The sequence below is a fragment of the Eschrichtius robustus genome, chromosome 5 (genome assembly GCF_028021215.1).
Source record: "Eschrichtius robustus isolate mEscRob2 chromosome 5, mEscRob2.pri, whole genome shotgun sequence".
Classification (NCBI taxonomy): domain Eukaryota; kingdom Metazoa; phylum Chordata; class Mammalia; order Artiodactyla; family Eschrichtiidae; genus Eschrichtius; species Eschrichtius robustus.
The window spans coordinates 57,716,456-57,737,853 of NC_090828.1; the positions used below are offsets into that span (position 1 = coordinate 57,716,456).

At 34.1% G+C, this 21,398-nt stretch overlaps 1 protein-coding gene across 2 annotated transcripts in view; it reads left to right on the forward strand.

The window, feature by feature from the left end:
• LNPK (lunapark, ER junction formation factor) overlaps positions 1-21,117 on the forward strand; it is an 82,150-nt gene extending 61,033 nt beyond the window's left edge. The window contains exons 10-14 of one of the 2 annotated variants that reach the window (XM_068544880.1): positions 10,456-10,561; positions 11,821-11,891; positions 12,808-12,978; positions 14,503-14,585; positions 19,978-20,070. In XM_068544880.1, the coding sequence (XP_068400981.1) occupies positions 10,456-10,561; positions 11,821-11,891; positions 12,808-12,978; positions 14,503-14,585; positions 19,978-19,986 (440 nt within the window). In that variant the 3' untranslated portion in view covers positions 19,987-20,070. Of the gene's footprint in view, positions 1-10,455; positions 10,562-11,820; positions 11,892-12,807; positions 12,979-14,502; positions 14,586-19,977 lie in introns of both variants that reach the window. The other variant, XM_068544879.1, reaches the window with a different exon arrangement.
• Positions 21,118-21,398: the final 281 nt, after the last annotated feature.

A 21,398-nucleotide genomic window follows, 5' to 3' on the forward strand; every position in this document is an offset into this window, starting at 1 on the left:
TAGGTGTGGCACACGGGCTTAGTTGCTCTGCGGCATGTGGGATCTTCACGGACCAGGGATCAAACCCGTGTCCCCTCCATTGACAGGCGGATTCTTTTTTTTTTTTTTTTAATTTATTTATTTTATTTATTTATTTTTGGCTTTGTTGGGTCTTCGTTGCTGTGCGTGGGCTTTCTCTAGTTGCGGCGAGTGGGGGCTACTCTTTGTTGCGGTGAGCAGGCTTCTCATTGTGGTGGCTTCTCTTGTTGCAGAGCACGGGCTGTAGGCACACGGGCTTCAGTAATTGTGGCTCGCAGGCTTAATAGTTGTGGCTCACGGGCTCTAGAGCGCAGGCTCAGTAGTTGTGGCACACAACGGGCTCGAACCCGTGTCCCCTGCATTGGCAGGCAGATTCTTAACCACCGCGCCACCAGGGAAGGCCGGCAGGCGGATTCTTAATCACAGCTCCACCAGGGAAGTCCCTAATACGTTTTTTTAACACTGATTTTTAGATGCTAAACCACCTAGCTTTCCTGAGGTAAATTTCACTTGGTCATGATGTTTTATTATTTTATATATATTGTTGGGTTCAATTTGCTAAAATTTCATTAGAAATATTTACATCAATTTTCCTTAGGGATATTGGTCTGTAGTTTTGTTTTTGTTTTTTGTTTTTTCTTGTAATTTTTTTTTCTGGTTTTGGTATCAGAGTAATGCTGGCCTCACTATGAGAAAGTATTTTCTCATTTTTAATTTTATGGACAAGTTTGTGTAGAATTGGTATTATTTCCTTCTTCGAATTTTATTTTATTTTTTAAAACAGCGGGTTCTATTAGTTAACTGTTTTATACATATTAGTGTATATATGTCAATCCCAATCTCCCAATTCATCGCACCCCCCCCACCCGCTTTCCCCCCTTGGTGTCCATGCATTTGTTCTGTACATCTGTGTCTCCATTTCTGCCATGCAAACTGGTTCATCTGTACCATTTTTCTAGATTCCACATATATACGTTAATATACGATATTTGTTTTTCTCTTTCTGACTTACTTCACTCTGTATAACAGTCTCTAGGTCCATCCACGTCTCTACAAATGACCCAATTTCATTCCTTTTTATGGCTGATATTCCATTCTATATATGTACCACAACTTCTTTATCCATTCATCTGTCAATGGGCATTTAGGTTGCTTCCATGACCTGGCTATTGTAAATAGTGCTGCAATGAACATTCGGGTGCATGTGTCTTTTTGAATTACGGTTTTCTCTGGGTATATACCCAGTAGTGGGATTGCTGGGTCATATGGTAATTCTATTTTTAGTTTTTGAAGGAACCTCCATACTGTTCTCCATAGTGGCTGTATCAATTTACATTCCCACCAACAGTGCAAGAGGGTTCCCTTTTCTCCACACCCTCTCCAGCATTTGTTGTTTGTAGATTTTCTGATGATGCCCTTTCTAACTGGTGTGAGGTGATACATCACTGTAGTTTTGATTTGCATTTCTCTAATAATTAGTGATGTTGAGCAGCTTTTCATGTGCTACTTGACCATCTGTATGTCTTCTTTGGAGAAATGTCTATCTGGTCTTTTGCCCATTTTTTGATTGGGTTGTTTGTTTTTTTTTTAATATTGAGCTGCATGAGCTGTTTATATATTTTGGAGATTAATCCTTTGTCTGTTGATTCGTTTGCAAATATTTTCTCCCATTCTGAAGGTTATCTTTTCGTCTTGTTTGTAGTTTCCTTTGCTTTGCAAAAACTTTTAAGTTTCATTAAGTCCCATTTGTTTATTTTTGTTTTTATTTCCATTACTCTAGGAGGTGGACCAAAAAAGATCTTGCTGTGATTTATGTCAAAGAGTGTTCTTCCTATGTTTTCCTCTAAGAGTTTTATAGTGTCTCGTCTTACATTTAGGTCTGGAATCCATTTTGAGTTTATTTTTGTGTATGGTGTTAAGGAGTGTTCTAATTTCATTCTTTTACATGTAGCTGTTCAGTTTTCCCAGCACCACTTACTGAAGAGACTGTCTTTTCTCCATTGTATATTCCCGCCTCCGTTATGAAAAATAAGGTGACCATATGTGCATGGGGTTTATCTCTGGGCTTTCTATCTTGTTCCATTGATCTGTGTTTCTGTTTTTGTGCCAGTACCATATTGTCTTGATTACTGTAGCTTTGTAGTATAGTCTGAAGTCAGGGAGTCTGATTCCTCCAGCTCCGTTTTTTTCCCACAAGACTGCTTTGGCTATTTGGGGTCTTTTGTGTCTCCATACAAATTTTAAGATGATTTGTTCTAGTTCCGTAAAAAATGCCATTGGTAATTTGATAGGGATTGCATTGAATCTGTAGATTGCTTTGAGTAGTATAGTCATTTTCACAGTATTGATTCTTCCAATCCAAGAACATAGTATATCTCTCCATCTGTTGGTATCATCTTTAATTTCTTTCGTCAGTGTCTTATAGTTTTCTGCATACAGGTCTTTTGTCTCCCTAGGTAGGTTTATTCCTAGGTACTTTATTCTTTTTGTTGCAGTGGTAAATGGGGGTGTTTTCTTAATTTCCCTTTCAGATTTTTCATCATTAGTGTATAGGAATGCAAGAGATTTCTGTGCATTAATTTTGTATCCTGCAACTTTACCACATTCATTGATTAGCTCTAGTAGTTTTCTGGTGGCATCTTTAGGATTCTCTATGTATAGTATCATGTCATCTTCAAACAGTTTTACTGACAGTTTTACTTCAGTGACAGTTTTACTTCTTCTTTTTCAATTCGTATTCCTTTTATTTCTTTTTCTTCTCTGATTTCCGTGGCTAGGACTTCCAAAACTATGTTGAATGATAGTGGCGAGAGTGGGCATCCTTGTCCTGTTCCTGATCTTAGAGGAAATGCTTTCAGTTTTTCACCACTGAGAATGATGTTTGTCGTATATGGCCTTTATGATGTTGAGGTAGGTTCCCTCTATGCCCACTTTTTGGAGAGTTTTTATCATAAATGGGTGTTGAATTTTGTCAAAAGCTTTTTCTGCATCTATTGCGATGATCATATGGTTTTTATCCTTCAATTTGTTAATATGGTGTATCACATTGATTGATTTGCATATATTGAAGAATCCTTGCATTCCTTGGGTAAACCCCACTTGATCATGGTGTATGATCCTTTTAATGTGTTGTTGGATTCTGTTTGCTAGTATTTTGTTGAGGATTTTTGCATCTGTGTTCATCAGTGATATTGGCCTGTAGTTTTCTTTCCTTGTGACATCTTTGTCTGGTTTTGGTATCAGGGTGATGATGGCCTCATAGAATGAGTTTGGGAGTGTTCCTTCCTCTGCAAATTTTTGGAAGAGTTTGAGAAGGATGGGTGTTAGCTCTTCTCTAAATGTTTGATAGAATTCACCTGTGAAGCCATCTGGTCCTGGACTTTTGTTTGTTGGAAGATTTTAAATCACTGTTTCAATTTCAGTGCTTGTGATTGGTCTGTTCATATTTTCTATTTCTTTCTGGTTCAGTCTTGGAAGGTTATACCTTTCTAAGAATTTGTCGATTTCTTCCAAGTTGTCCATTTTATTGGCACAGAGTTGCTTGTAGTAGTCTCTTAGGATGCTTTGTATTTCTGCAGTGTCTGTTGTAACTTCTCCTTTTTCATTTCTAATTTTATTGATTTGAGTCCTCTCCCTCTTTTTCTTGGTGAGTCTGGCTAAAGGTTTATCAATTTTGTTTATCTTCTCAAAGAACCAGCTTTTAGTTTTATTGATCTTTGCTGTTGTTTTCTTTGTTTCTGTTTCATTTATTTCTGCTCTGATCTTTATGATTTCTTTCCTTGTAGTAACTGTGGGTTTTGTTTGTTCTTCTTTCTCTAGTTACTTTAGGTGTAAGGTTAGATTGTTTACTTGAGATTTTTCTTGTTTCTTGAGGTAGCATTGTATTGCTATAACCTTCCCTCTTAGAACTGCTTTTGCTGCATCCCATAGGTTTTGGATCATCGTGTTTTCATTGTCATTTGTCTCTAGGTATTTTTTGATTTTCTCTTTGATTTCTTCAGTGATCTCTTGGTTATTTAGTAACATATTGTTTAGCCTCCATGTGTTTGTGTTTTTTATGTTTTTTCCCCTTTAATTGATTTCTGATCTCATAGTGTTGTGGTCGGAAAAGATGCTTGATATAATTCCAGTTTTCTTAAATTTACCAAGGCTTGATTTGTGACCCAAGATATGATCTATGCTGGAGAATGTTCCGTGCGCACTTGAGAAGAAAGTGTAATCTGCTGTTTTTGGATGGAATGTCCTATAAATATCAATTAAATCTATCTGGTCTGTTGTGTCATTTAAAGCTTGTGTTTCCTTATTCATTTTCTGTCTGGATGATCTTTCCTTTGGTGTAAATGAGGAGTTAAAGTCCCCCACTATTATTGTGTTACTGTCGATTTCCTCTTTTAGAGCTGTTAGCAGTTGCCTTATGTATTGAGGTGCTCCTATGTTGGGTGCATACATATTTATAATTGTTATATCTTCTTCTTGGATTGATCCTTTGATCATTATGTAGTGTCCTTCCTTGTCTCTTATAACATTCTTTATTTAAAGTCTATTTTATCTGATACAAGTATCGCTACTCCAGCTTTCTTTTGATTTCCATTTGCATGGAATATCTTTTTCCATCCCCTCACTTTCAGTCTGTATGTGTCCCTAGGTCTGAAGTGGGTCTCTTGTAGACAGTATATATGTGGGTCTTGTTTTTGTATCCATTCAGCAAGCCTGTGTCTTTTGGTTGGAGCATTTAATCCATTCACATTTAAGGTAATTATTGATGTGTATGTTCCTATTACCATTTTCTTAATTGTTTTGGGTTTGTTTTTGTAGGTCCTTTTCTTCTCTTATGTTTCCCACTTAGGGAAGTTCCTCCGGCATTTGTTTTAGTTCTGGTTTGGTGGTGCTGAATGTTTTTAGCTTTTGCTTGTCTGTAAAGTTTTTGATTTCTCTGTTGAATCTGAATGGGATCCTTGCCGGATAGAATAATCTTTGTTGTAGGGTCTTCCCTTTAATCACTTTAAATACATCATGCCACGGCCTTCTGGCTTGTAGTGTTTCCACTGAGAAGTCAGCTGTTAACCTTATGGGAGTTCCCTTGTATGTTATTTGTCGTTTTTGCCTTATTGCTTTTAATAATTTTTCTTTGTCTTTAGTTTTTGTCAGTTTGATTACTATGTGTCTTGGCATGTTTCTCCTTGGGTTTTTCCTGTATGGGACTCTCTGCGCTTCCTGGACATGGGTGGCTATTTCCTTTCCCATGTTAGCGAAGTTTCCAACTGTAATCTCTTCAGATGTTTTCTTGGGTCCTTTCTCTCTCTCTTCTTCTTCTGGGACCCCTATAATGCGAATGTTGGTGTATTTAATGTTGTCCCAGGGGTCCCTTAGGCTGTCTTCATTTCGTTTCATTTTTTTTTTCTTTATTCTGTTCCTTGGCAGTGAACTCCACCATTCTGTCTTCCTGGTCACTTATCTGTTCTTCTGCCTCAGTTATTCTGCTATTGATTCCTTCTAGTGTATTTTTCATTTCAGTTATTATATTGTTCATCTCTGTTTGTTTGTTCTTTAATTTTTCTAGGTCTTTGTTAAACATTTCTTTCATCTTCTGAGTCTTTGCCTCCATTCTTTTTCCGAGGTCCTGGATCATCTTTGCTATCATTATTCTGAATTCTTTTTCTGGATGGTTGCCTATCTCCACTTTATTTAATTGTTTTTCTGGGGTTTTATTTTGTTCCTTCATCTGGTACATAGTGCTCTGCCTTTTCATTTTGTTTTTCTTTCTGTGAATGTGGTTTTTGTTCCACAGGCTGCAGGATTGTAGTTCTTCTTGCTTCTGCTGTCTGTGCTGTGGTCTGGTATTATTTCTTAATAATAAATTAAAATTTTACAGGTTAAAGTACCTGGGCCTGGTGTTTTCTTTGTGGAAGGTTTTTTTTTTTAACTAAAAATTCAATTTTTTAAAGGGAAAACTACAGACTAATATCCCTCATGAACATGGATGCAAAAATTCTTAACAAAATGTTAACAAATTGAATAGTTATCTAATTCTTGTTGAGTGAGTTGTGGTAGTTTGGTAGTCTTTCGAGGAATTTATTTCATCTAACTTATAGAATTTATTGGCATAAAGTTATTCATAATATACCCTTCTTATTCTTTTAATATTTTTACTATCTCTATTTATGTCATTTCTCTCATTCTGTTTTTTATTAATTTATTTATTTATTCATTTATTTATTTTTGGCTGCATTGGGTCTTCATTGCTACGTGCGATCTTTCTCTAGTTGCAGCAAGTGAGGGCTGCTCTTCGTTGCAGTGTGCAGGCTCCTCACTGCAGTGGCTTTCTTGTTGTGGAGCACGGGCTTTTAGGTGCATGGGCTTCAGTAGTTGCAGTGCACGGGCTCAGTAGTTGTGGCTCGCGTGCTCTAGACCACAGGCTCAATAGTTGTGGCTCACGAGCTTAGTTGCTTCTTGGCATGTGGGATCTTCCTGGATCAGGGCTCGAACCTGTGGCCCCTGCATTGGCAGATGGATTCTTAACCACTGCGCCACCAGGGAAGTCCCTCTCATTCTTAATGTTAGTATTTTGTATCTTCCTTTTTTTTTTTCCCCCTGATTAGTCTGGCTAGAGGTTTATCAATTCATTTGGTCTTCTCAAAGAACTAGCTTTTCTCTATTATTTTTGTATTTTCTCTTTTATTAATTCCCTCTCTGATCTTTATTATTTCCTTTATTCTGTTTACTTCAGGTTTCATTTGCTGTTTCCTTTGTGGTTCTTAAGGTGGAAGCTGAATTCATGGATTTTAGGCCTATCCTGTTTTGTAGGTGTTTAGTGGTATAGTGTTTAGTGTTATAAATTTTCCTCTAAGTATTGCTTTAGGTGCATGTCATAAATTTGACATGTTTTTTTTTTGTTTGTTTTCATTCAGTTAAAAATGGTTTGTAATTTCTTTTTTGATTTTTCTTTAAAGCCTGGATTTTTTATATCTCTATTATTTAGTCTCCAAAAATTTGGATATTTTCATGATGTCTTTTTGTTGCTGATTTCTAATTTAATTCTATTGTTATTAGAAAACATACTTTATATTATTGAATCTTCTTAAGTGTATTGAGACTTGTTTTATACCTCATACTATCATTTGTCTTGGTGTATGTTTTATGTTCACTTGAAAGGAATATATATTCTGTTCCTGTTGGGTAGAATGGCTATAAATGTCAATTAGGTCAAGTTGGTAGTAGATAGTATTGTACGTCATTAATGATTTTCTGTCTGTTTGTTCTGTCAATTATTGAGAGAATGCTGTTGAAATCTCTGACTATAATTGTGTCTTTGTTTCTTTTTGTAGTTCTGTTAGTTTTTGAAACTCTGTTATGATGCACATATATGTTTAGGATTATTATGTCTTCTTGATGAATTGACTTCTTGTCATTATGAAATTACCCTTTTTATCCCTGATTATATTCTTTGCTCCAGAATCTACTCTGATTGCTATTAATACAAGTGCTCCAGGTTTCTTTTGATTAGTGTTAGTGTATTTATATATTTTTTCCTGTCATTTACTTTTAACCTGTTTGTGTCCTTATATTTAAAATGGGGTTTTTGTAAGCAGCACCTATTGGGTCTTGCTTTTTTATCCATTCTGACAATCTTTGCCTTATAGTGAGGATGTTCAGGCCGCATACATTTAATGTAATGATTAGTATGTTTAGGTTTGAGTTTAAATCTTTTATTGTGCTATTTTTTTTTCTATTTGTCTCATCTGTTCTGCTCCCTTTCTCCTGTTTTCTGCCTTCTTGTGGGTTGAGTGTCTTTTATGATTCCATTTAATTTTTTTTGTTGCCTTATCAGCGATAGTGCTTTTTTGTTTTTGTTATTTTAGCAGGTACTTTAGACTTTGCAGTATGTATCTTTAATTTGTCACAGTTCATCTCAAGTAATATGATACCAGTTCTCACATAGTTTACGAATCAAACTACAGTGTACTTATGTTTCTCTCCTTCTGGCCTTTGTGCTATTGTTGTCATACATTTTGCTTATATATGTATTATAAACCCCAGAAGAAAGTACAGATATCCCCCACATTTTGAAAGGTCACTTTACACCACTTTGCTTTTATGAAAGACCTACATTAGTACCTGTTTTCAGTAACTGAAAGAAATCGGAAGAGGGTTTTCGCTTTTACAAAAAAAGGTGGAAAGCAAAAATAGTGTTTAGCGTTTGTTTTGCAGTGAGCTGTTATAGAGGCAGCGCACATCCTGAGCAGCAAGAGTGGCACCACCAAGCTCCTTCCCTGGGAACTACACTCAGCATCTCAGCCTCAAGCCGCCATAGCTTTGAACTTTGTCTGTGAACATCTGTGTTTTATCTCAGTTTGTTTTGTGCATCCATTAGCAAGATGTATCCTAAGGTAATTGCTTCTTCACTTTATGCCATTTTGGCTTACAAAAGCTTTCATGGGAAATTTTGGACAGGAAGGGAAATCATGTATTACTTTTTCTTTAAGCCATTGATTATTTTTTAAAGTGATTTAAATAATAAATTTTATATATTTACCCACATGGTAACCATTTCAGGTACTCCTCTCTCTTTTGTGTAGATCCAGCTTTCTGCCTGATGTCATTTTTCTTCTGCCTGAAGGATTTCTTTTAACATTTCTTGTAGTACAGTTCTGCTAGTGATGAATTCTTTCAGTTTTGTATGTCCAAAAAAAGTCTTCATTTTGCCTTCGTTTTTAAAAGATGTTTTCATTAATACAGAGTTCTAATTTGATAGTTTTTCTTTCAGAACGTTAAAGATACTGTTTCACTGTCTTCTGGCTTGCTTATGTTCTGATGAGAAATCTGTCATTCTTATCTCTGTTTCTCTGTATATAATGTATCTTTTTCTGACTGCTTTTAAGATTTTCCCTCTATCACTGGTTTTAAGCAGTTTGAGTATGCTGTGCCTTGGCACAATATTATTTATGTTTCTTTTGCTTAGGGTTTGTTGATATTCTTGGGTCTGTGTGTTTGTTTACAGTTTTCATCCAATTTGGAAAATTTTTGTGCGTTATTTCTTCAAACATATTTTTCTTTCCCTCTCTCTCCTCTTCTGAACTTCAGTTATAAGTATACTAGGTGCTTGAGGTTGTTCCACAGCTCACTGATGATTTGTTCATTTAAAAATCTTTTTAGACTTTGTGTTTCATTTTGTATGGTTTCTGTTGCTCTGTCTTCAAGTTTACTAATTTTTTTTTGTAATGTCCAAACTGCTATTCATTTCATCTGTGGATTTTTTAATCAAGATATTATAGATTTCATCTGTAGAGGTTCAATTTGGATCTTTTAAATTTTTTTCATGTCTCTACTTAACATATTAAATCTTTCCTCTGGATTCTCAAGCATATGGAATATAGTCATAATAAGTGTTTTAGTATATTTGTCTATTAATGCTGTCATCTTTGTCATTTCTGGGTCACTTTTGATTGATTTTTCTCATATGGGTTGTATTTTCCTGCTAATTTGCATATCTAATAATTTTTTATCTGATGTCAGACATTGTAGATTTAACCTTATTGGGTGCAGGATGTTTTCATATTCCTATACAAAGCTCCTCTGAATACTTACCCGATGACCTGTGAGTTATGAAGTTTTCCACCCTGGCTGGTGGGAACATGTGATTTTTTTTTTTTTTTTTTTAATGTGATATTTTTGATCCCATGTGAGCACTGGTAGCTTTAATATTTTGGGGCAGTTATTTCTCTGTCCTCAGGTAGTCTTCCTCATATGCATCCTGGGCAGATCTTTGGTGTTCTTGCTCTGTGCATTCTCTCCTCTCTGGTACTCTTTCCAGTGAACTCAACCTGCCTTGGCCTCCCCAGAGTTCCAGCTTTATCTCCTCAACTCAAGGAGACTGATGAACTTCACCTGGATTTACCCTGCCTGAGTTGCTACCTGGAAATTCTCTCCAGGCAACAGGTTGGGGGCAGTTGGCTGTTGGCAGTGGGCTCATCTTATTTGCTTTTTGTCTTTCAGAGATCTTTATCCTACATTGCCTGATATCCAGTGTCTTTAAAACCATTGCATCATATATTTTACACAGTATTTTAGTTGTTTTAGGTGGGAAGATTAAATCTGACCCTGGTTATTCTATTGTGGTACAAAGTGGAAGTCCCCTAGTTTACTATTACATAAAGTTTTAAGAGTCTGAGCATTTTAAAAATTAATTATACAGAACTCAACATAGCTTTATTCCTTAATAGATTATGTTCCTGGTTCTAATATAGCACATGTATAAATGTATTTTTTGTAGTGCAGTATTTTTAATGAAAATTTGAATACAGAGGTTAATAACTATTATTTTTGTTTTGTTAAAATCATTTAAAAGTTCTGACAAGCATAGGTAGTTTTTGGCAACTGAATTAAAGTTTAAATGTATTTTATACATATAAGTTATATATATATTTATTTATTTACTAGGTCTTCATCCTCCTGGTCCACCTTTAGCAAGACCTATTCTGCCCCGAGAACGAGGTGCTCTGGATAGAATTGTTGAATATTTAGTTGGTGATGGTCCACAGAACAGGTAATGTTTACTAGGGTGGTAGATAAATGAAAATGAAGAAAAGTTTATTGCTTAGGGTATGTGTGTGTGCACATGTACTAGATGTTCTACAACTTTGTGGTTCTTGTTTCCTGATTTTAGAACGTAATGGAGTATTTTATAGCCCTGCAAAAGAGTACATATTCAATTATTTTTCAGTAGTAGCTTAAAGTATCTAGATAAAACATTTAAAACAGAAAAAATATTGTAACTCTGCTATGTTATAACTGCACTATAAGGTAATTTTTAGAGAAATTGAATCATTTCATTGACTCTTTTGAACTTGAAGAGCATGTAAATAGTGAAAAGTTGGTAGGTTGTTAGAAATGGAGTTTTATAAATGTGAGTACTGGACTTGATGGTGATAATTTTAATAACAGTGAGGACAATTTCATGTATTTGGCACTTACAGTTCCAAAATGCTTTTCCAGTTATTATCTTAATTGATCCTTGTAATAACTGTAGGATTATAGGTATGACGTGAGCAAAGCAATTGTCATAGTATAGACTTTTAAGTAATTCTTAGGATATTCTTAGAGTAAATATTTGACAAGGTTATTGTAATATTATCATTTTAATAAAGGGACTAGAATTTAATGTTAATGTAAAAATTTATATGTTATCCAAAACAGATAGAATGTTGTTTGATAGGGCCAAGCATTTGTTAAGTACATATGCAGAGAACAGAAAGATTACATAAGTAGAAAATGCAGAAGATGTTTAAGTGTAACTGGGATAGATACAGGAATCATGATGTACAGAAATTAACCTTTGGACTGGACTAAACAAAATTAAATTCATTTCTTTACTACAAGACATCTCAGAGGTTTTAATAATACTCACTGTGAATCTCTAAGAGGTTTCATCTTTTCCAGTCTTATCTGACCACAGATTTGGGGTCTGTCATCCCCAGGAATATATGTTAGAAAACATTAAAATTTAAGTGTTCTGTTATCAAATATGTTTCTGCTTACTTAGTAAGAATATTTTCATTTGAGTGTTTCTTAGTTTATTTTTAATTTGATGTATAAATTATATTTTAAAATAGTTGAAATTTTGACTGTTAGCATGTTTAAAGAGTATTGTTTATTGTTTTATAAGTAATATCTAATCTACTATGACACATTTAGCTATATTAAATGCTATGTACTGTGTACTTTAGCTGTGATGGCTAAAGTAGCCTCTCCCATGGGTTTTATCTGCATTTGTAACTGGTCTATTCATTTTTCCTTTTGGTGTAGGTATGCCCTTATATGTCAGCAGTGTTTTTCTCACAATGGCATGGCTTTGAAAGAAGAATTTGAATACATTGGTAAGAATTATTTGGCAGTTAGATTTAAATGTTTTAAATATTTCATTCTATGCCAATTCCCATGTAATGCCATTTTATTTTAGGTACTACTCTTTATATGTTGTTCAGGCATATTGTAGAACACAGAGCAAAGCAAGAAAGACAACTCAGGTTTTTTTCTTTGTACAGTATACAGTTGTTCTTTTTTTTTTTTTTTTTTTTGCCGTGCGGTACAGCATGTGAGATCTTAGTTCCCCGACCAGGGATTGAACCCACTTCCCCTGCATTGGAAGCACGGAGTCTTAACCACTGGACCGCCAGGGAAGTCCCTAGGCCAGTTGTTCTTAAACTTCACTGTGCATCAGAATCACATGAAGAGCTTTTAAAAATTGTGATGCCCAGGTCCCACCTACAAATAATCTGCTTTAATTGGTCTGGGGTGGGGTCCAGGAATCAGCATTTTTTTTAAAGCTCCTCAGAATATTTTTATGTGCAGCTACTAGTACTTAAAAATATTGAACTAGATTAATTATGCTTCTCAAATATGACATACTACATTTTTTGGGTCAAGTGAGCAAAGTTCTGGATTTTAAGATAACCTAATGATTCCGGTGACTAGAAATGTAGTATCTGTAATACATTTAGGTCATTATTAATATTGTTCTGCTATTAGTTAACCTGCTATGTAACTTATTATCTTTTCTGCTTTAAATTGATATTATAATTTTAATAATAATTAGAAAGTATGCTTTAAAATAAACTTTGGTTAGAACACCTGCCATAATATTATTAAAACCACGAGTAATTTCACAAGGGCTAAGTAACTTTTGAAGGGTTCTTTGACTGTTTGTAAAAGTAATCTTGAGAGTTACTTGATTAGTCCTTAAAATTTCTTTGGTTTTATGGTTTTTGTTTTGTTTTTTTAAATTCTCTGCAGCTTTTCGTTGTGCCTACTGTTTTTTCTTGAATCCTGCAAGAAAAACCAGACCCCAGGCTCCAAGACTTCCAGAGTTTAGTTTTGAGAAGGGGCAGACTTTGGAAGGCTCAAGTACAGTTGGTTCCTTGCCCTCAGGAAGTGTGATTTCATCAGAGAACCAGATCAGTGAAGGTATGAATATGTTAATTAAAAAGTTTTGTCTCTTAATAATGTTTTAGACAAGAATGGATCAGATTTTGCAGCATGCGTAGATCAGCTGTTGTTCTGATACTGTGGCCTCCCGTGCAACTGGTATGATGTGTTTCAGTTTTAAAATACAGGTTATATTGTGTTAAGCAGCATCTAGAAATAGCTAGGTAAATATTATTTATGGAGTTACCTCTTTTAATAACTGTTGGGAGATTTAACTAGTAATGTTTCCATGGAATTATTTTTCAATTTATTTAAATGAAACAGATTATGAGAATTATGAAACTACTACTCATAAGGGTAAATTTCTTATAAGCTTTGTAATTAACATTGATAAAAATAGGTTTGTGCCTACCATTTCAATGAATAGAAGTTACTCGAAAGCCGGAAACTTTGGAGTTGGAAAGTCAGCCTTACATTCTTTGGAAGACTTTGTTGATAGGACTGGTGTTCCTTTGAAACAAACAATTTATTGAGGTCCACAAGATTTAACACTGCTGATGAATGCCTTTGTTGTAAAACAACCTTAGTTTAGAGAAACTGAAGTTATCACGATTCATTGAGTTTTAGAACTTATCTTTTAATTCTGTTTTAGGAATTCTTGAGGAAGTTTCATGAAAAAATGAAAAAGATGAGATGGAAGATCTGACTATTAATTGCCAGCTATTTCTTGTTATTAATATTGGGTGAGGAGCTGCTTGTTAAGCAGCTCTGAATTATGAAGATTGCTAAAATTATGACAAAGGCCCTGATATTTTGGTGCTTTACCTGGTACAGAAAAAAAAATCCATATGGGAAGTTCAGTTCACATAGTTTAAGTAGTAGTCAGTATGCATCTTTTTAACTTCTTGAAATTATCAGTTACATATATTTGATTTCTTTATAAAATCACTGAGTAGTAGAAAAAGTGCTTAAACTGAGAATAATATATGAGGCAATGAATTTTCACATATCTAAAGTTTAGTATGAAACTGTGAGTATCTTTTTTTTTTAACTTTGAAAAATGAACCTAAAATATGTGTGTTGACTTGGGCTTGGCTTTTGGCTTACTAACAAATATCAAAATGAATTTGAATACAGATAGCCATGACAAGAGGCCTGTGTACTTCCAACACTGAATCAGTGCATTCGTCTTCTCCAAGTCTGCAACATCGACTCCAAACACAATATCAGATTTTTTCTTTTGCTTAAGTCATGCTCTGAGCTGCATGCTGTCACATGCAAATCATCTGCTTTGCCATTGCAAGCCTCTTGGAACTGAAAATTAAAGAATTCCATAGTGAAGATGCCTAGAGGAAAAATTGGAGTCCTTTCCATGAGTAACCTTGCTTATGAAAGCTAAAGTGAATATTTGAAAGCCAATAGTTGGGACAAAAGAAAAGAAAAAACAGCCAACAAAATAGATATCTTGATAATGAGTCCCATACTTTATATCTTCTGCTAAGGTCAAGATGCACAGTTAGCAAAACAACACCCAGCTATACCTTCCCTTCTCATCTAATCTAGGAGGAGCAATACCCCAGATGTCTCATTTTTTGTCAGAAATCTCCGGAATGAAGTCTAACTGGCTCAAAGTCAACCCTAATAAGGTAACGTTAATAGGTGAAGACATTGAGGCAGGGTCTGATAGTTCCACAGTGCTAGAAACTGTGAAGCGATTCCATTTGGTTAAGATAGTCTGTAGAGTAGTAATTTCTTCATTCTTCTCTTTGGATTCATCAAAATGGCTATTATGAGCACCTTTTTACTTCTTTGGCTTTCCAGAAGACTGAAAATTTTTTCGAAGACTCCTGTCTCAACACTGTTGATATACAGTTATCAATTCCAAGCTGGATTCTATTAGTAAATGACAGGAAGTATTTCTGATGAACGGATGAAGCTGTATTTATTTGAATGCTGGTAGCATACCTTTATGATTAAATTGAACTATGAAGTAAGGAGCATATCATCTGAATCAGCTACTCTCTCTGCTGACAGCCAATGTGATTAAGGGCTTAGATTGCTGATTTCTACACTTTTGACATAGAAACTTGAGGTCTGAGAGAAAAACTTTCCTGTTTTAATATTTATATATTTTTAAAGTATTGAAGTAGCTCCTTGAAATTGCATTATTGAATTTACAGATGGAACCAAAAGGTAACTTTCTTCCATCTGAATTTTTTTTCAAAAAATATTCCACAACCATTTATATAAATCTAGAGTTAATAGAAGAAACGGTTTCTTTTTTTTTTCAATTTATGATGCAAGACTTTGAAATTAAGTTTTGTCTTGATCCTGCTACTGGAAGATTTTGCGTTTAGGATGAGGCACAAGGCTTTTGAAATTTTTGGACCACTCTTTAGAACAACATATGAAACCTTGGAAAGTTTTCATCAAAGAAGGAGACCTAGAAGAAATTCCTCCCATTAATTGCTCATTTGAATTGCTAGTATTTTTTATAGAATTGTGTATACAGATGCTTTGGTAATAGACTATTAAAGAAAGCAAGATATTAGGATTGTCATTTTATCTAAAAGCATACTAGATATGGTATGCCAAACTAATGAACTGGTTTTTGGTTCCTCGGTTTCTTTTACTGTGAAATGAATAGTACAGTAATATTTGAGTCTCTGCTAAGCCATGTTAAAGTGGGTTTATCAGTTTTGCTTTTTTTAAAAAATGTATTTTCCAAAATAACTGATACATAGCATTCTTTTTGTTAGATATGGTAATAATTAGAGTACAAGGTTTCTACACTGTTAGTATTTTAGTAAAGTGATTTGGAGTTAGCATGTTTGAAAAATGTTAATATCATTTTCATTGTTCAGTTATATTTGGCTAGATCTTATGTAATTATTTTAGTAGAATATAGCTTTTATTCAACTGGAAATAACTTGCTAATAATAAAACTCATGGCATCTAATCAGTACTATCAAAAATAGTGATTAAAATTTATATAAGGTGAAATTTATCTGATAACCTGATTTCTGCTCTTCCTTTCTTTTAAGCAATATACTGTAACCATTAGGTTATGTTGAACTAGGGAAAATTCTATTTTTAGTATTGCTTATTATGATGCTCTAGGAAATTGAACTATTTGATAATATAAATTTTATTGAATTCTGTGTATTTATCAGATCAAAAAAACTTATACCTTTATTTATATTTAGCTATGTATAGCTTACTCAAGATGTAAACTTGCCTGTAGTATGGTTTTGCATGTTTGTTTTAGACATATAGATCTTTTAGCCTTTTGATTCCCTTTTCTAAAACACCTTCACCTAATAGTTTTACATTATTACTTAATAATGACATTCTAAAGTCTCATCTAATGAATTTGTTCACCAATGGTAAATAATTACACAACATTCTGTGTGTTTAAGATAAGCTGTTTTCTCATAGGTGGTTATCATTTATTTGAATTTTGTTTGTTGAACCATTGAGTTGAGTTTTGGGATGAAATTCATGTCTTTGGTCCTTAAATATAAGTTGGCCATTTTTCTTAAGGCAGAAAAATCTTGCAAAAACTGTTTGTTTAAAATCTGTGAGTTCAAAGACAAATTGTCCATTTTAATTTAACATATTTCCTTTAGGTAAGTTTTATAGTCTATGCATATAGTAGGTACTGATGTGTTAGCAAGGCAAAAAAAAAATTTTAAGTTATTATAAAAAGGAATAAGAAGTAAGAATCTAAATCACTAAAATATGAGGGGTTTTGGAAGGCATAATCTAAATACAATCATGTATTTTGCTGTGGAAGTTATGTGTTTCTTTTGGAGATATATGAAATTGTTTTGCTAGACTATTCTTTAATTTTCTTAGAAAGTTATTCTTTTAAGAGCTAGAATAAAAACCTAAAGGTAAGGTGATCTTCTTAGATGTTTTTGCATGTGTGTGGTTTACAGGTGAGGCAGTGGTATTCACTGTACAGTTACACTCAGTTTTACAAGTTTGAGCTCTGTCTAGCTGAACTGAAGCTTTGCCCAGACAAGTGGAAGCCAGTTGTTACAATTTTGTGGAAAAAGCTTCTCTCTCAAGGATAGTGGGGTGGGAGTTGGGCAGGGGTAGGAGTCAGGTAAGGAACAAATCCCTTGGGTAATTTTTGTTTTATCACATTGTGATCTGTTGTTTTCTTGGCATTACAGATGTCAAAGGTGATTTTTAAAATTTTCTTACAGATTGAATTAGGTCACTCATGTAACTTGCATCAATTTTAGGCTTAAACTGGTGCTGCACAGGGAGAGTAAGCCTGTTTTATTAGTGTGAACATGAAAGCTGGTTTCTCTTTTGGTATTTTATGCCCAAATATTGACATCTACTGTAATGTATTTTATACCACCAAGCTATTTTAAACTTCAGAGAAAAAATTCACTGTTTTTATTAGAATAGGCAAATGATAGCCCCCCACAGAAATAAAGTAAGTACTTTTGGAATATATTTAATAAACTTGTTATAAAGCTCTGTGGTTTAGTTATTAAACTGATATGTAATTAATTCTCTGTTAATCTTGCACACCTAGTTTACTTCAAGCTTATTGGGATGACCTCTCACAAAATGGCATTGGTATCCATACACTGAATATCTGTGTCGTTTAGACTAGCTGATATCTGCATTATAGATATTATGACACATACCAAATTTTTGTAGTGTTAACTGCTATTAAAATTACTTTTCTAAAAATTAACCTGGGGGAAGAAAAGTAGTCATTACTAGGCTTTTTGATTGTTCTCCAGCCCTACTCATCATTTCACCAGTTTTTAGTCTTCTATATATTTTCTGAAATACAGTGCAGTATTGATGAGCAAGTTTTGTATATAATGCTATTTTCTAATTATGACAGCACATGGTATTTCTTAGAATTCACCTCTATAGACATTAAAAAATTAAGTATTATAGTTCTTCTCTTTGTATTAACTGCTTCTTTAAGATCCCAGAATTTTTAAATTAAATCGGATTTGACTGGGGATGTATCTGATTCTGAAAATAGTTACATCACAGAGCTTTAATACGATAAATCATGAACTTTGATACCTCTCCTGTTTTAAGTTTAGTACTGAGGCAATCTGTCAAACAGAATATGACAAACTATGTGGGCCTATGTTCACTTAAGCACGTTTATTGATGAGTTGAGTCCTGAATTTTGAGCTTTTTGTTTTTTCATTTCATGTGACTTTATTGGAGGGCTTACTAAATTATAACCACTTGTAAAGTTCTTGGCAAGTAAGTATTGCTCTATGGCCAGAGAGTTGTGGAAAACCATGACTCTTAAAATTCTACTCTGGATAAATATGTGAAGGTAGAATTACAAATGGTTAGTGACTCCTGAAATTTTCCACTGAAGAGCTTGCTTGCCCTTATAGCAGAAATGATCTGTACATGTCCATAGAGTTTCATTTCACTTTCTGCTTTTTCTGTGAGCACTGGAACATTCAAGTAACACAACTCAAATGACCTACTGCTTTTCTGCTTTGGATTTTTGTAAGATTCCAAGTGGTGCAGCAGTGCCATTTTAAGTTCCTTTTAAGATAAAAATAGCATTTTTGTGACGTGAACATTCCTCACTACTTTTTGTGAGCATGTGAAATTTTCATACAGTAAAACCTCATTAACTTGGATGTCCCTAACTATGCAATTTTGGCCTTTTGTTCTATATATAAAAAGAGAGAAAGAGATTGTAATTAATTTTGTAAACTAGGGTCTAAGATATCTGCTTTAAATATAATTTTAAAAATATTTTTCGACTCTTGGCATAGAGTGTGTGATTTATAGATAATTTGTATTTATTAAAACTGATATGATAAAACCATGAATTTGTTAAGACCTCCATGTCAATATGTGTGCGTATAGCACATAATTTCTTTGCAAAACTATTAATTAATTCTATTTAGCAAAATTCTGGCCTGTACTATATAAGGAACAAAACTAGAACTTTTTACTAGTGTAGACTGACCTTTCCTCCAGATTCTTTGAATTAGTAACATTTGTAGTTTATTGCAAGGGATCTTTTGTGATGGTATGAAAATCGGCTTATTTGCTTAGCCGATGTAGTTTAACCATATTTCTCCTAACAATAATATTAGTTGCTGTTTATTACAAAAACAAAACAAAGAAACACCTCAAAATTAGGTTTTTATCTTTGATTTGGAAATTGGGTGGCTCAAAGCTTTCTGCTCCTGTCATTCCCTTTCCTATCCCTTTCTGTAAACTTTAAAGAATTAAAGTTGTTATTATTAAATTATTATTAAGAGATTTGAATTTAATGAAACTCAAAAGAGAGTTTGAAGGGAGTAAGTTTTCAGGTAGGAACCAAGACCCTTACTTGGCCTCCGCTATGGAGACAGGGGCAAAAGACCCTTCCCTTTCTCTCCCTAGCATTCAAGGTATGTAGCATATTCTGACCCAGAGGTTTAAATCCTGAGGACTTGTCTTGCAGAGGGATGAGGGAAGATTTGTCATGCCTTTGGAAAAGGTGGATCCAGACCTCCCCAGTCATGGATAATAGAGATGTAAATCAGTGTGGGAAATCACGCCACATACACACAAACAAAGGTACACATTTACACATTGGTCACAGCGTTGCCTGGACGCAAGGGAGACCAGTTCCTTCAGGAAGCATAATCTGGGAGTTAATACATTTGCTTTTTTTGCTGGGCTGTTGTCTTACAGCACATAATACTGTAGGGACTTTGATATATTTGGACATTCAACTTTCATACCCATCTTGAAGTTCTTAAATATTATGAAAGTTCATATATTTCATGAACTATGGGTCTTTAGGTAAAAGTATGTTTGTGGGTTTGTTTCCCCCCAATTTGTTTTTTCCTTCATTCATACCAATTCATATATGGTATGCTGTAGGGAGTTAAGTACATATTTTTTAAGATTTTTGAGGTTAATGTTAGACCATTCTACTGTTTCTTAGTCCATGTTTGCATGTGCTTATCTTATTTAGTAGTTTTAACATTTGGGTATACCTAAAGTCTTGACTCTTTATCTTTTCAGAATCTTTAGAAGAACAAGATGTTCTAGATAACAGTACAGAGCAGACAGATGACAAAATACCGGATACAGAGCAGACAGACCCAGTGATTGAACAAGCATCTGGCACAGAGAAACCAGAGGAGAAGCAAGAAGAGACCGAGAATGAGGAAACCTCAATGAATAAAGCCAAATCAACAGTTCCCAGAGCTGATGCTATTCCTAATCCTGAACTAAGTGGAGAATCTTCGACAATGTAGTAAATGCTTCCACGTGCCTTCAACTGGATATTTGTAGTCTTGTTGATGTCAGTTATTGCTTTCTTAGGTGGTGCTTTTTTTTCCCCCCTCTAAAGACATGCTTGATGTCATCTGAATTTCTGATTGCCTAGCTATTTCAATATGTCAAAGTTATGTCTACTGCTATTAAAATTAAAAGCAAGTGATATCAGTAAAGTAAAATCCTTTTTAATGTATAAAACCCACACGGTTTAGACAGCTTTTAGGTATTTTTTTCCATTCTAAATGTAAACAAATATAGCAGTTTTGTTTTTTATTTGTGACCTGTAAATACTATCCATTTTGACATAGGCAGAACTTTGGTTAGGAGTAAGTTCTAATAGCGTTTGTTTTAAGGAATGAAACTCAATTAAGATTTTTAATACTACATCATTAAAATGGATAGAATTTTAACTCTTGAGATATTTTCCAAGGGGTAAAATGTCTATTTAGGCATTTATATTAAGAGGTATGAAAGTTACTACAGTAACAATATAGGCATTGGTATGAATTCTCAGTAAGAATGCAGTCGAACAGTCAAGTGCAGTGTTAATTTTGATGTCTCTTTTTTTGCACCTGGGCCTGAGGTACCTGATGTATATAATTAGCTTATGTTTACATATTAACATATAGGAACTATCTCTGCACTTGACTGTACTTGAATTTTGAGCATTATTTATATTTGTAAAATGATGATATTATAAGTGAATTTTGTGCTCTATTATGTATTTTGTTAAGGAAAATAAAGATGATCTGGCAGCAATTTCTTTCTGTTAAATCCCTAGACTTCTTCAGACAGTATCTTGGTGGCTGACATGGCTACCTGAAAAGTCTTAGGAGGAAAAGCTCACAATTCAATAAATCAATAGATTCTGCTAAGAGCAAATTATGATCTTTTTATTCAGACTTGTTGCCTTTCAAATTCAGAGAAATAGTGACATTTAGAGGTTCTAATCAGAGGTTAGATTTTTCTGATTCATGAAATCCTTAGGCCATTTGTAGTTTTTAATTTTGAGAGACATAGTTTTGTGAGAATAAGCAGTTAATTACTAGTAGTTCATTGGATTTAATATGTGTATTAAGGATTAACTGGGAAATTTTTTTGACCCAGAATAGTAATTCTTGTACTTTAAGTACAGTGTTGTTATCTTTTCTCTCTTCCTTTTA